Source organism: Haemaphysalis longicornis, unplaced genomic scaffold (genome assembly GCF_048455015.1).
Source record: "Haemaphysalis longicornis isolate Haplotype H1 unplaced genomic scaffold, Haemaphysalis longicornis Haplotype H1 scaffold_12, whole genome shotgun sequence".
In the NCBI taxonomy this organism is placed as follows: domain Eukaryota; kingdom Metazoa; phylum Arthropoda; class Arachnida; order Ixodida; family Ixodidae; genus Haemaphysalis; species Haemaphysalis longicornis.
Window position 1 is genome coordinate 27965190 of NW_027526225.1, and position 13175 is coordinate 27978364.

The 13175-nt window shown below is 46.8% G+C and overlaps 1 protein-coding gene across 3 annotated transcripts in view; it reads left to right on the forward strand.

Moving 5' to 3' along the window:
• LOC144162523 (dual specificity protein phosphatase CDC14C-like) overlaps positions 1–12136 on the forward strand; it is a 63439-nt gene extending 51303 nt beyond the window's left edge. The window contains exon 10 of one of the 3 annotated variants that reach the window (XM_077693094.1): positions 12012–12136. In XM_077693094.1, the coding sequence (XP_077549220.1) occupies positions 12012–12078 (67 nt within the window). In that variant the 3' untranslated portion in view covers positions 12079–12136. Of the gene's footprint in view, positions 1–1543; positions 1727–12011 lie in introns of those variants that run through there. The other 2 variants (XM_077693092.1, XM_077693093.1) reach the window with 2 other exon arrangements.
• Positions 12137–13175: the final 1039 nt, after the last annotated feature.

Below are 13175 nucleotides of genomic sequence, written 5' to 3' on the forward strand. Positions count from 1 at the left end.
CGTTTTAGGGTAGCAAAATAAAGGATGAAATCGGCCACCTCACGCAGCTTGCACCCCTCGCCCTCCTTTAACGTAGACACCCAAAGAAAAAAAAAATAGGCACCCTTTAGTTCGTGCGTACCTGATAACCCCAACTGACCTTGCTTGATGCACTTCGGAAGATAGCGATAGACTCCCCATCCGCGCGCGGCAAGTTGATTTTATTAATCGTTAACCGCATGGCCCGTTTTCGCGCACGAATCGTGCACATCGGTGTTGCGCGTGAGTTTTTGTTTTGTTTTTTTCGTGCTCGTATCGACGATTCCGTGCTCGCGGTGGCTTCTTCGCGTGGCAGTGGGAGGAGCCTGACGACTTGCACCAATGGGGAGACGCGTACCTAATGGCGGGAGATTCGAAGCACTCCGAGCCGGCTAGCCGCGCCAGAGATGTTTAGGCTTACCACCGCGGTATTTTTTGATGGGCGCTTTCACAAGCAGCGTGGATGGCAGTTTATATTCCACTTTTCGCCCACATTATTATCTCTTTTCTTGCATGAGCGCGCCCCGTGCGGCATTTCAGCGAGCGGTTAGAAGCGGTCGCTGGGACTTACTGGGACTGCCTGCACCGCTTCACGGCCAGTGCCGACGCCATGTTGCCGCCTCTTACCGCGCCGCCCACACCACGCCAGTTGTATCCGCGCTGGCGTGCACTGCACGTTTTCGCGACGTTTTCGCGATACCAAATCTACCACGCGGTTCACGCTTTAGAACGTTGTTGCAGATAAGCCACCGCTCTTTCCCTTTCCGAACATTCGAGCCGCGCGAAGCCAAAGAGTACGTTGCGCTGATAAGCAGCCGCCTTCGCCATCGTGAACACAAGGTGGGGGTAAAAAAAAAAAAAAAAAAAAAAAGAAATCCCGCTGGCGTTCTTATCACGTCTTGCGGCATCTGTTCATCGACGCTAAAAACTCAGTCATGGTCTTTCAAAACAAATACAACGGAAGTTAAAGCCGCGCTCGCCGTTTGTGAGACTGCGCTTTTGCCCTGCAGCAGCGGCTTATGTTAAAAATAATACGAAATATAGACCGTGCCTTCGTTTTTAAGTGCTGTGCGTTTGAGTGATGATAAATATAGGTTGACTTGAGAGATAGGTGGCTATGTGGTTGAATTCGCGCGTGTTTTGGTTATAGTGCGGTACCGCTTATAGTGCGGATTTTTGCGGCTCCCGCGACATACGTTATAAGCGGTCTACACTGTATTTGGGAAGTTAAAGAGTGCGCAGGGAACTAGGGATTGACAGAAAAAACACAAACAAGCGCTTGTTTGTGTTTTTTCTGCGTGTCCCTCGCTCCCTGTGCGCTATTGAACTTCCAAGATGTACCAACTAGTGCAACTTTCAGTGTTCTTCAAAGTTTGGCACAAATGTTCAGAGTATTGTCGTTTGGAATACTGCATTCAGCTCGATGTATCCCCATAGCGCTCGTGCATTCATGCCTGCCTGGTGTGCCAATGCAATCGCCTGCGAGGTTAGTAAGCGCCGTGCAACCTGCGCCTGTCCTGTGCAGTGGACGCCCCTCGGCCGGCGGCCTGATGCCCAGGTGACGAGGGGGGCCGGCCCTCCGGAGGGCGGAGGTGCCCCCCGGCCCCCCCAGCAGCCCCCCTGTCCCCCGCAAGAAGAAGAGGTGCCCCCCTGTCTGACGACCCCTGTGCCGCGAGGGGGGGCGGCTGGCGGCGTGCGACTTGACCTTGTCACAGCATTTGAGGTTCTTGCAAGGCCGCGCCAGCACCGGTGACCTCTGTGCGCTTCACCCTTGAACGCTTCAAGGACCTGTGACGAGTGCGTGGCAGCTGTGGATGCGTGTGAGTGAATTGGAGGACCCTGGCTGCGCTCGTTATGGGGGACATTTCACATATGCGGCTCCACCCACTCGATTTTTCTCCGGCCGACTGCCGGGGGCCGGGGGCCGGGGAACGTATTCTCCAGTTGTCGCAGTGCGAGGCACCGGGTGGTGTCTGCTGTGGCCTGTCGGGTGCATTCGGCGCAGCTGGGTGGACGCAATCGCTGAGTGTGCATTTGAAGCTGGTGCCAGGAGACTGGCTAGCAGAGAGTGACCTGCAGAGGCAACGGCGTGAACGCCCTGGAGAATGCATGGGCAGAAGACATGCTGTTGCTTTCTAACAGCTTCAGTTGCCTTGGTAAGTTCTGCGCCAAAACGACTGCTGGGCCTCCGCACTTGGGGTCAACCACGAGTAGAGCAGGCGGTCAAACGCTGCCTCGAAATGCGTCGGCTCTCTCGCATCTCCTCCTCCTGGAAGAAGCTGACGCGGTGAGGACGAGAGAGTGCAAAGGCCACAGGAGAGGAATCTCGCGCTTCATCCGCACGTGCGCCTACTTAACCACAATTGATGACACCGCTTCACTTCAGACTGCTGCTACCTGCAAGCCCGCACGACAACACCCATTGGTGAGTGCGAGAAAGCGATGTCACGCGAGTAACTTAACCCTCCTCCCCCCCTTATACGTGTGCCAGGTGTGAGTTCTGCTTCGAGGCCCAGTTGAATGCGTTTTGCGGGTGGGCGCCGCTTCCAAAAGACTGAGGCAGCACTCCCGCTTCTACGGGCTACTGTGCAACAAGAGATTATGGTCCAGTTTTGTGGGCGTAGAAATGACGCTTTCTTTTCATCGGAACGAAGTGGCGAGAGAGCCTGAGTTTCTTAGCTAACTTATCCTGTCCCTGTGTCATCATCATCATCATCAGTCATCATCTCACAGTCACCCGTATCTCGTCGCGAGATTCCATTCCGAGATAGGTACAAGCCCTGCACTTCAGTGTCGTCTACAGGTTCACTTGGAACACTTCTTCTATTCTCTGTGACTCTTCTTGCTTTTGATGTGTACAGCCTGGGTTCAAGCCCCAACAGTGCTAATATTTTTTGCCAGGATTTTTTTACTGCGAAGTGTCCTGTTAAGCCGCTTTTACATGTTCTTCTCGTGAATAGATGCAGTGGGGTATCTTCTGGGTCGGTTTAGGAGCGGCGCAGAGCATATCAGCACATTTAAAGGCACCGTGAAGACAAACTACAGATTTGCTCATTTGGAAAGAACTAGCTTTTGATAAGTTGCTCAGGTCTGTGCCAGCCGCGAAAGACATTTTGAACGGAGAAAATGGAAGAAATATGGGCACTAAAAACATGGTTATCAGCATGTGAACTACATGTTAGCATTCAAGTGATGTGATCAAACGGAACTGGAAGTCCCACTGTACGATCGCAAAACCATGTTTCTGCGTGGTGGCTTAAGTAGGTGGGTGGCCTCCAATCACGTGTGACATCATAGAGAAATCACTGAAGGCAGCTGGGGAGTTGCCACTGGTTCATATGTTTTTCCTAATAACTGCACTATTTTTTCAAAATTCTCAGTACAATTGTTGTCGTCGTTATTGGCGCAAAACAGTCTCTTTAAAGCAACAAACTTGTATTTTGTCTCCCTTCGTCGCACTGGAAGTGCAGGGCTTGTGCCTGTCTGGAAACGGAATGTCGCCGTCCGATCACATCGGTACCCAGATGTTATCCTGTCGTCCGTCCACGTTCCTAGCGTCCACCTGTTCTCTCGCACCAGACAAAACCTTTATGATGCTCTGTAGGGTCCGTCGTTGCCCTCACATTGTGATCCTTCAGCCTTCGCATGATTAATCATCTTCCATCCTTCATGCGGTGAGACATCATCATGTTGGTGGTCATCATCCCTTTTTTGTTGCTGCTACACTGTATAATAATTTGCACCCCTTTCTTGTCTAAAGCCAACACCCGTACACCCTCTCAAAACACGAAGAAAAACACCCTTTGGGAAAGTGTGATTAATGATAAAGCACCCTTTAAAGGGTCACTCTTGTGTTTTTGCTAGTGTGTAAGGGTGTTTTTGCTAGGTTGGAAGGGAGTTATAGACAGTGATTTACACACGTAGGGGTGTAGGTCATTTTAAGGTGTACCATCTTCCCTGACTCTGCAATCCGCTTAGCCCCACGATTGCCAGAAATCTTTCTTTTTTTCTCTTTTTGAGCGAGCTCACCTCAATCTTGATGTGGGCTGGCTAAAAGGAAAGTTTTTCCTACGTGCTGTTAACAACGGTGGAAGAGACTAGCCCTGGTCAAAAAGTCGTTTCCCACATTTGGGTGAGATGTGTGCTACAAAGCACCTCGGTCGATTGTGAATCCTTCCAAGTATCTCTGGTGGCTCTCTTTCGTTGTTGCTATTGCAAGAGTCTGGTGAAGCCAAGAAAGTTGGTGAGATATGGTGTGAATGGCATTTGAGGCAAGCTCCACGTAGTTTTGGTGAGTTACTTGCCCAGTGCCGCAGTGGCTGAGACGTTGTGCTGCTGAGCACAAGGACGCGGGTTCGATTCTCCGCTGCGGTGGCCGCTTTTCGGATGGAGGTGAAAAGAGAAAACGCCCGTGTGTTCGAGATTTGGGCGTACATTCAAGATACCCAGGTGGTTAAAAGATTTGAAGAAAAAAAAAATTTTGTTTAATATTGTTGAGTTGGTGCACAACGGAGCGTGAGGTTGCAGGTTCACGTCCCTACTTTCCTTTCATCTTTCCCCGGTGACTGCAAAACAGACTGGAACTAGTGATGTTATGGTGGTCACTAAAATTCCTTGTCGTCATCATCATCATCAGCCCACTGGTGTACAAAGAATTTCTCTTCCCTTGACTTCCAGTGGCTCCTGTCTCCAGTCTTCATCTCGGTCTTCTGCACCAAGTCTTCTTTCTTCCATATCTCACCCCATCCCTCACCCATTTGTCGGTCGCATAACTCACGTCAGCAAATTCCATTTTTCTCCTAACGTAGGTAGGATCTCTTCTACGTGTCTTTGTTCCCTAATCCACAAAGTGCGTTTCCCGTCCTTGAGTGTTTCTTCCATCATTTTTCCTTCCATGGTGCTATCAGCTGACGCGAGGTTACCTTTAAAGGAGCCACGAAGACAAAATGTACCTCTGTTTAATCTAAATAACGCACTCACTTCGCTCCAGCCCCAAGAGAGGTCATTTTAGCCGAAAAAGATGACAAATACTGCATAAGTTTCACTTTCCGCACCACACTATGGCACCAGTAATGTAATCGAGAGAACAGTCAAAGCATAGTTATCAATTATCAACAAGTGACGCGGCCAAACGGAAATGGAGGCTTTTCTGATGGAGGTGAAAAGAGAAAACGCCCGTGTGTTCGAGATTTGGGCGTACATTCAAGATAGCCAGGTGGTTGGAATTAATCCGGAGCCCTCCGCAAACCGCATAGTCATGTACCTTGCTGGGCGGTGGGTTTGGTGGGCGGCAGCGAATCCCACAAAACAAATCCCTATAATGTCACAAGAACTTTTAGAAAAAGTGGCTGGTGGGCATAGCCGCTGCTTCGTGCGTTTACCTTAGTGTTTCGCTTAGTTGCTTGAAGAAGTTTGCATTCAAATCGGCATCATTGTTCGAGGGACAAATCTGGCTTTTGATAGAAATCAAACTTGTATTTTGTCTTCATGGCCCCTTAAAGGTGTCCAGGATAGGAGCACCGGAATGACCCAGTGGTTGTACACCCTTCGTTTCGGTGCATTATGCATGGGGCTTTACCATATTAATTTTGTGCCTGACCTCTTCCATGAGGCTTGCATCGGCAATGAAATTTTGTGCAAGATCATTGTCCAGCTAGGTCAATTCACCATATCCATAGCCCTTCTCCAGTACAATACCCTCGTAGCCGGTACTCGGCTCTGGTGTGTAAAACTCAAATCTGAGCTTTTTGAGATGAACCCTCTGTCAGCCCCCGGCAAGCCAGCAAATGCGGCAGCTGAGATTATGCCTAAATGAGTTCCAGAAGGGTAAAAAACACAGCGGCACTTCTGCATTTCAAATGACTGTTCTATTCCACGTTCTACAGAGATTCAAACGCGGTGGGTTTTTATTTTGTTCAGTTTGGTCCGAGTCGCTACATACTAGAGATGTATGCAGCAAAGGAATTGTGTTTCAGTGAACCAAATCAATTTGCCAAGTGGTTTTCCACGCCTCACGGGGACTGCTTGAACAGTCGAGTGATCTGGCAGACGGGAACATGAACTGTGGAACGCAGCACTGTGTAATACGCTCTTTTGAGTTTTAAGCCCAGTGGTTTTCATTTGTAAACTGACAGTCTCCTCAAATTTTCGTTAGTTTTACATGGCATCGACTAATCTGGACATGCCGCCCAGTGATATCAGTTGGGGAATGCAAAAAGGTGCTTTTATGGCGTTGCCACTCTTTCTACTTCGTCACTTATCTAGCGTAATTGAATACAGTTTGCATAATTTAAGGTATCTTAATCTTCTGTGGCGGTCTCTCTGAAACAAAGTTGTATGCTGCCTTCACGATACAGTGGAACCTTGATTATACGGCCTTCTGCGGTGGCTCAGTGGCTCGAACCGAAGGACCCAAGTTCGGTCTGGCCACGGTGGCTTTTTTTTTTATGGAGGTGAAAAGCAGTGTAGCGCCCGTGTTGACAGTTTCGTTGCGCATTAAAGATCCCTTGCAGGTGTTCAGAATTCATCCGGAGCCCTCCACTACGGAACTCCTCGTAGCCCATGTGTGGCTTGGGCATCTTAAGCCCTCGAAATTTGAAATACAGTAGAGTCACGATAATTCAGAATCGAAGGGATGCCAGGATTTTGTTTGAATTATCAGGAGTTCTTGCAAATATGACTCGGGACAACATACCACCTTGTGTTGTAATGAAACATTTACACATATTTGATAATACAACATTCACGCACACCTCGAAAGACAGGTCACCAGCTTTTGCACGTGTGGAGTTGGGCGAGGGTCACTTGTGTCGTTACCATACGTGCCACGCCTACCCCGCCTGCAGTCTTTTTTTTTTCTTCATCAACCACAAGCGGTTGTTGGCGCACGCAGTTTTGTTTCGACATGTGTATGCAGGTAATCGTCTTTCTTTGTGGCTGCTAGTGATACAAGGATGCAGATGCGCAGCGAGAAGTATGAAATGCAGCAGATCTTTTATGGCAAGTACAAGCGAAAAGTACGAATTAGCCGAATTTATGCAATGGAGCAGTTTGAATTAAGCGGCTTTAAAATACATTGAAAACAGCATGCCAACCGAAATTTTCAAATTTGTTTGAATTAACTGAAAGTTTGAATTATCTGAGTTTGAATTGTCGTGAGTCCACTGTATTGACAAAAAAGCTTCGTAATTTGGAGTCTGCGTGGAATTCGAACCACTGGCCTCCAAAATTCAAGACGTGCACCACCAAACCAGCAAATGTGGTTCACCAAAGGTCTCGCCAAAGGTGGACCAAGGGAATGCATTATGTCCTTTCGTTTAGAAACGCGTGTTATGGTCACCTTCTGAGGCCTACCTGAGTAATTTGAACATGCTAATTAGTAAAAGTAGCAATTATAAAAGCACATGCCCACTGAATCTCCTCTTTGCGAGGCCAGCAACAGTAGTGCCATATTGCAGCATTTACTGAAACTTGCGTTCGTACAGCATTGCCCCAAAAGATGGCTCGTGAGCAGTGGGAATGCAGATATGTGCCGGCCGGATGTTAAGGGGACACTGAAGTGAATTTGTCAAACCTCTGTCTTTGTTTGCACTGCGTAAACTGGCTCAAATCAACACACCTTTCATTGTTTATCCGGGCGATAAGGCAGTATTTATTTTATAAAGCCTGAAAGAAGAAAAACTGCCATGCGTGGTTTGCGGCGACCGCATCAACAGCAGTGACGAAATGCAAGGTGATATGTGATTGGATGATGTCCAAGATTGGAATTCAAACCAGTTAAGGTTCGGTTCTGTGAAACAACATGCTTGGCATCGGACGTTATCGTTGGATGGGCATCCTCAGTAATCGTCATACTGCGCTTCTGCCATGTTGTCGGCTGTAAAATGCCTAAGATAAACCTACCAGGCCGGCTTGGAATCACAACAATCACTAGCCGAGGCACACACAGTGGATGAACGCCCTCCGCATCACCTGGAGACGTTCAAATGTGATGCGCTTTTACCGCATCTTTGGAGCTTGCCTGGCTCGTGCCTGTATTGTAAGAGGCGTGTTCACACCAGGCCAAGGGTCTGCTGATCCAGGACTGTGCCCACTGCCTGCAAGCAGTCTGTGCTTATGGCAACACCACACCAACGAGAACTCGCCAGCGCGTTAGTGTCAGTCTGCAGATATGTTCTGCGAACTCGCTCATGGAGCAATAAACATTACAATGCAAAAATGGTGAATCTAGTATAAGAAGCATTATCTAAAAACAAATAAATCAACTTAAAAAAAAAACATGCACTATTGGGGATTCAAACTTTCAAACTGCAAAACAATGGACCTAATGCTTCAGACCACATGGCCATAAGCACAGCGCTGTCAGGAACAAAAATATAAATTACCTATCGTGTAACCTGTTTACACTTTTATTTAGTTTCAGCATTCCGAGCAGCTTAGATGGCGTTGGCTTGAATAATGCTCGTGCAGTAAGCGTCCCCCAAATTTCCACAAATATCTCACCTGTAGCGACTGCATTCCTTAGGCAGAAAAGCAATCGCGAATGTGTGGTCGTGCTGCTGACTGCTATGCTAGTTCACCCAGCGCAAAAAAGTGCTCTGTGCACCTTGGTTTTACGCTGTACGATAAAAGTTTCGGTTGATTTTATTTTCTTAGTACCTATATTAACTTGGCTAACTCTTCTTCTACCTTTATTTGGCCTTAGATTTTCCTACTAGCGTACCACTCAGCGAAGCATCGCATGTGCACTTGTGTGGAGCTACTTGGACTTAGAGTTTGATACAGTCTACAAATTAACAAGTGTGATTCAGTCTGCAAACTAACGAACTGAAGGCACATTCTTCCAGGCACAAATCATATCTTGGTTTAGTTTTATCTGAGCAAACGAATTGTGGACGACCTGCCTCTGGCCGCCGCTGTGGCTGCTTTTCAAATGGAGGCAAAAAGAAAAAATGCCTGTGTGTCGAGGTTTCGGCGTACGTTTAAGGTCCCCAGGTGGTCAGAATTCCACTACTGTGCATTTTATAGCCTAGGTGTAACTTTGGTGCGTAAAATCACCAAAATAGTTTAGAAAGAGAAACATAGAACGAGGAGAGCATAACAAAAGGTGATACGGGCATTTCCAGTAGAGCAGATCATGCGTACCCTTGGATTGTACAATTGGAGTATCAGATGTAGTGTTCCTATAAAAACTTTGCATGGACTGTCGTAAAAACCGGGTCATTGCTTGACCAAGGGATGCATAATCGGGGTTCCACTGTACTTAAACATCTCTAGATTGCCGAGATTCATGTGTCATCTTGAACATGGTGTGTATCACGACGCAAGTGTGGCTTCAGTGCATAAAACCGCAATTTAACTTTTAATTCGTGCTCCTATAATTTATATCTCTGGAAAAAAATTGTTCAGAGGTTTTTTTGAAAAGTCCAGTGTATGCCTTGTTGACTTTTCTGCACAGCTTTCGTGCTCCGTGGTAGAGCCAACTTGTAGGCCTGTGGTTTGCATTAAAACCAGGTGCTTGTCCCCTGCCGAGGAGCCAACTTTGATTCATTACATTCTATTTCATTTTCGAGTAGTCAGAAACTTAACTATTTTGAACTGCAAAAGATGAATCAAATCAAGTAGCAAACAGAACTCATTTATTATATGAACAGTTGTGCATTTCAAGTGCTTAAATATGTGTATGCAGATTGAACTTGGTAAGGAGCTCGAAATAAATCATAATTTTGCTCTTGTGTTCCGAAAAAAGCACATTGCAAAAGTGGTGGTATTTAACAGAAAATTTTTTGTTGTGGGTTCTGCCTTAAAACAGCAAATTAACATCAAAGCAAAGATGGCGAAAAAAAGCTTTTTTTTCTATGTCCTTTTGGAAATTTTTTCTGTGTTAAATCAATGCCTGCCCCCTTTCTGTGCTGCTGTGAGGAACGGAAAAGGCCTGTGTTGATTGCAGAGTGAAGGGCGCATTTTCTTGTCATGCCACCTGTCCTGTCAAAATCCCACCATGAGTGTCAACCATACATACACTGGTTTTATTGCACTGATCATGACATCTCTGAAGCTTGTCATTTAGTGTATACAATCTTTATTGCACTAATCATGACATCTCTGAAGCTTGTCATTTAGTGTATACAGTCACACTGTCTGTCCGTGAATGTGCATATCGTCTCTTCAATTTCTGCCCGAGAGGGGGACCTCGCCAGAAATTTGCCGTGGAAGTCGCTACCAGGATGCCATTTGCAGGAACAAAGGTTCCCCTGAAATGAGGCAACCAAGTTGTTGGCCTGTATTGGTACATTGCACCGTAGAGATCGCAAGTGTAGCACCACAGGGTAGCAGCAGTTGCTGACCACATGGAAAAGGCGAAGGAAAAAAAGACGTAAAGGCGGTCGCAGCCCGGGGATGTTTTGCAGCTCTGTGAGCTGCAGTGTCGTCTGTGTGGACGTGAGAGAACAAAATGCCAGTGTTTAAAGGCGCAGGAAAAGGCTGATTATTATGAGATATGTGAACAGCAAAAAAGCAATGACAGCCAGAGTGTTTTTTGTAAAATCAGGTACAAATAGGAATTGGAGACGTAGTCAGAGATGTGTGCCAAATGGAAAGGAGTGATATCGGAAAGGAAAATCTCTGAAGGTACCTACCTACCACAGTGGCTTAGCGGGTAAAGTTTTTTGCTCTAAGCCTGGCGATGTGGGTTCTGTTTTTCTGGAGGCATGAAACGAAAACATCTGTGTTGGGAGGTTTCATCGGTTGTTGAAGGTACCCAGGTGGTCTAAATTAATTCGTATCACCTCCATTACAGGCCCAGGTCTAGCTTAGAGGCACATGATAACCCTGAAATTTTAATGCAAAAGCATTAGTGACTCGGTAGAACAAAAATCTGGCATTAAAGAATAAAAATCAGGTGAAAGTATGCAGGGAAGTCAGATTTGTTGGGCAAGTTCTTATTCAACACAGTAAGGTTATTGAGGTGAAAAACGAATTTGACTCGAGACCTCCAAAATTCAAGACTTGAATAATTTGAACATACTAAGTACAGAAGTAGGAGTTAGGGGAATAGCAAAGTAACAACCCAGCCCAGTGTCCTCTCCGCTTGGTGATGCGGCGGCGGGAATGTGCCAAGTCACGGTAACTTAGAGAGAGGAAAAAAATATGCAAAGGAAAAGGATACCGCTGATGACAGGCTCGGCAATTGGACACTCATGCTTTTGCGGCCACCACCTCACGAGGATTTCCTGGGCGTCCTTGTCATTTTACAACTTCCTTTAGATTGCGCCACTGCTGTTAGCCACATTGAGGTGCTACCTTTGTGCCACAAACATGGGACAGAAAGCGAGGCTGCGCTGACAGTACTGAGAGGTGCTGGTGTAAAAGAGCCCCTCTTCCATCTGAGGGCACATCCCACAAACTTCTGATGAGGTCCCACCTGTGTCGGTAAGGGTCGCATCCTTCACCTGCGTGTTGTGCATTGTATCCCGAGTGGTCCACCACAATCATTGCCTGTTGGCAGTGGCGTCCTAAGCACAGAACATGTCTTGCGGAGGGTATGCGGGGATGGTGTGCACTACGAGATCGCCGCTTGGAGTCTTTCGAAGGTCGCTGCCGTCGCAAGAAGGGTCACAAAGAGTGCACAGTCGAGGCGGCGGATCTTTTTCCCACCTACCTCACCTTGTGTTTGTTAGGTTTTTGGGGAGGAATGGCTTGGCGAGACGCGTGGTTGTACCGACGTTCGGAGGTGTCATCCCCCCCTGTCTTGTTTCAACGAAGCCTTTCGGATCTCCGCTCCCTCCCAATCGTGCGTGCTGTGATTCGAATCTTGGCCGCCTTTCAGACCTGGCCTTAGCGGTGTTCTTCTTCCCACGGTGTACTATACGTTGATGCCCTGTGTGTGTAGTGCTGTGTGTACGCGTGAGGAGGAGAGATATAGTACTGACTTTTAGAGAGAATAACAATAAATTTTAGTCTTTTTATGTAACTTGACTCTGTTTTTTGAAAAGTTGCTGTCGTGAAGCGAAGAGGTGCTGCCTTGACGCATCGACTTTGCTGGGAGCTGGATCCCTCTGAAGAAGTTTCCTGTGATGGACTTTGTAGTTCGTCCAGCGAAGTTGGTAAACCCAGTATTTAGCTTGACAGAAAAATTTGCGGTTTCCCTGGCAGAACAACATCAACTGGTTTATATAATATGGTATAGGCGTTTGTACCTTCCTACCTGCAAGCTTGGCAAGGCTTTATCAAAAGCTGCATGCCTTTTGATGAAGCTAGATTACACATTGTGCGGCTTTTTGGACAATGAACAGCCAGGGAAGCTTGTTGTGACCGCCACCTCAATATTGTCCAGCCAAATGTTGTGTGCAGTGGGTTACAGTTAACAACCCTCACCACTATACACTTATCGATTTGATCGCACTACCAATTTCAGCAAATCTATTTCTAAACCTACCCCCCAGTGAAAGGAACCACATTGACTGACATAAAATTCAGAAAGCCAGCCAGCACACTTTTGTTTTGTTTGTTACAAAGTCCACAGAGCGTTCGTGTAAGAAATTTTTCAACAGTAACCACTCCAGGGGTAGACCTATTAACCAATAACACTCCGAATGGTTGCCGTTTAATCTTTTTTAACCTCTTAATTTGCTGAATTTTGACCGTTTTCAAAGAAATGGGCCCTGGACACCCTCTACAGAATTAAGCTAGCTAGTTACAGTGGACACTGTATCAACACCTAAATGCACGAAGGAATTAAGGTAGTAGCAAAAGCCCTTATTAAAGAAGCCATGCCGACAAAACGTAAGTTTGGTCCATTCGAAAGGTTGCCTCGTTAGAATCATACTGATACCGCTTTTAACGTAAACTCCACTCAAATGAGCTATATAATTAGGAAAGAAGGGAACCCACTAGATCATTTCCCACAGCAGAACTGATGTCATATGCGCAGCTGTGCGTTGGCTGAGGCTAAAAAAAGAAAAACGCAAATTATTCGAGGCTTATAAGCTTGCCGAACGAGCTATTTGCGCTTAAATTTAGGGCACATTCTTTTTATAGCCGTTAAAATGGTGAGGTAAACAGTAGAAGTTGCGAAAGTACACGTAAACAGAAGTACCAATGTGTGCTTTCAGATGCTTTTCTAGAACAGCAGTTGGTACTGGGCGCGCTATGCTTGT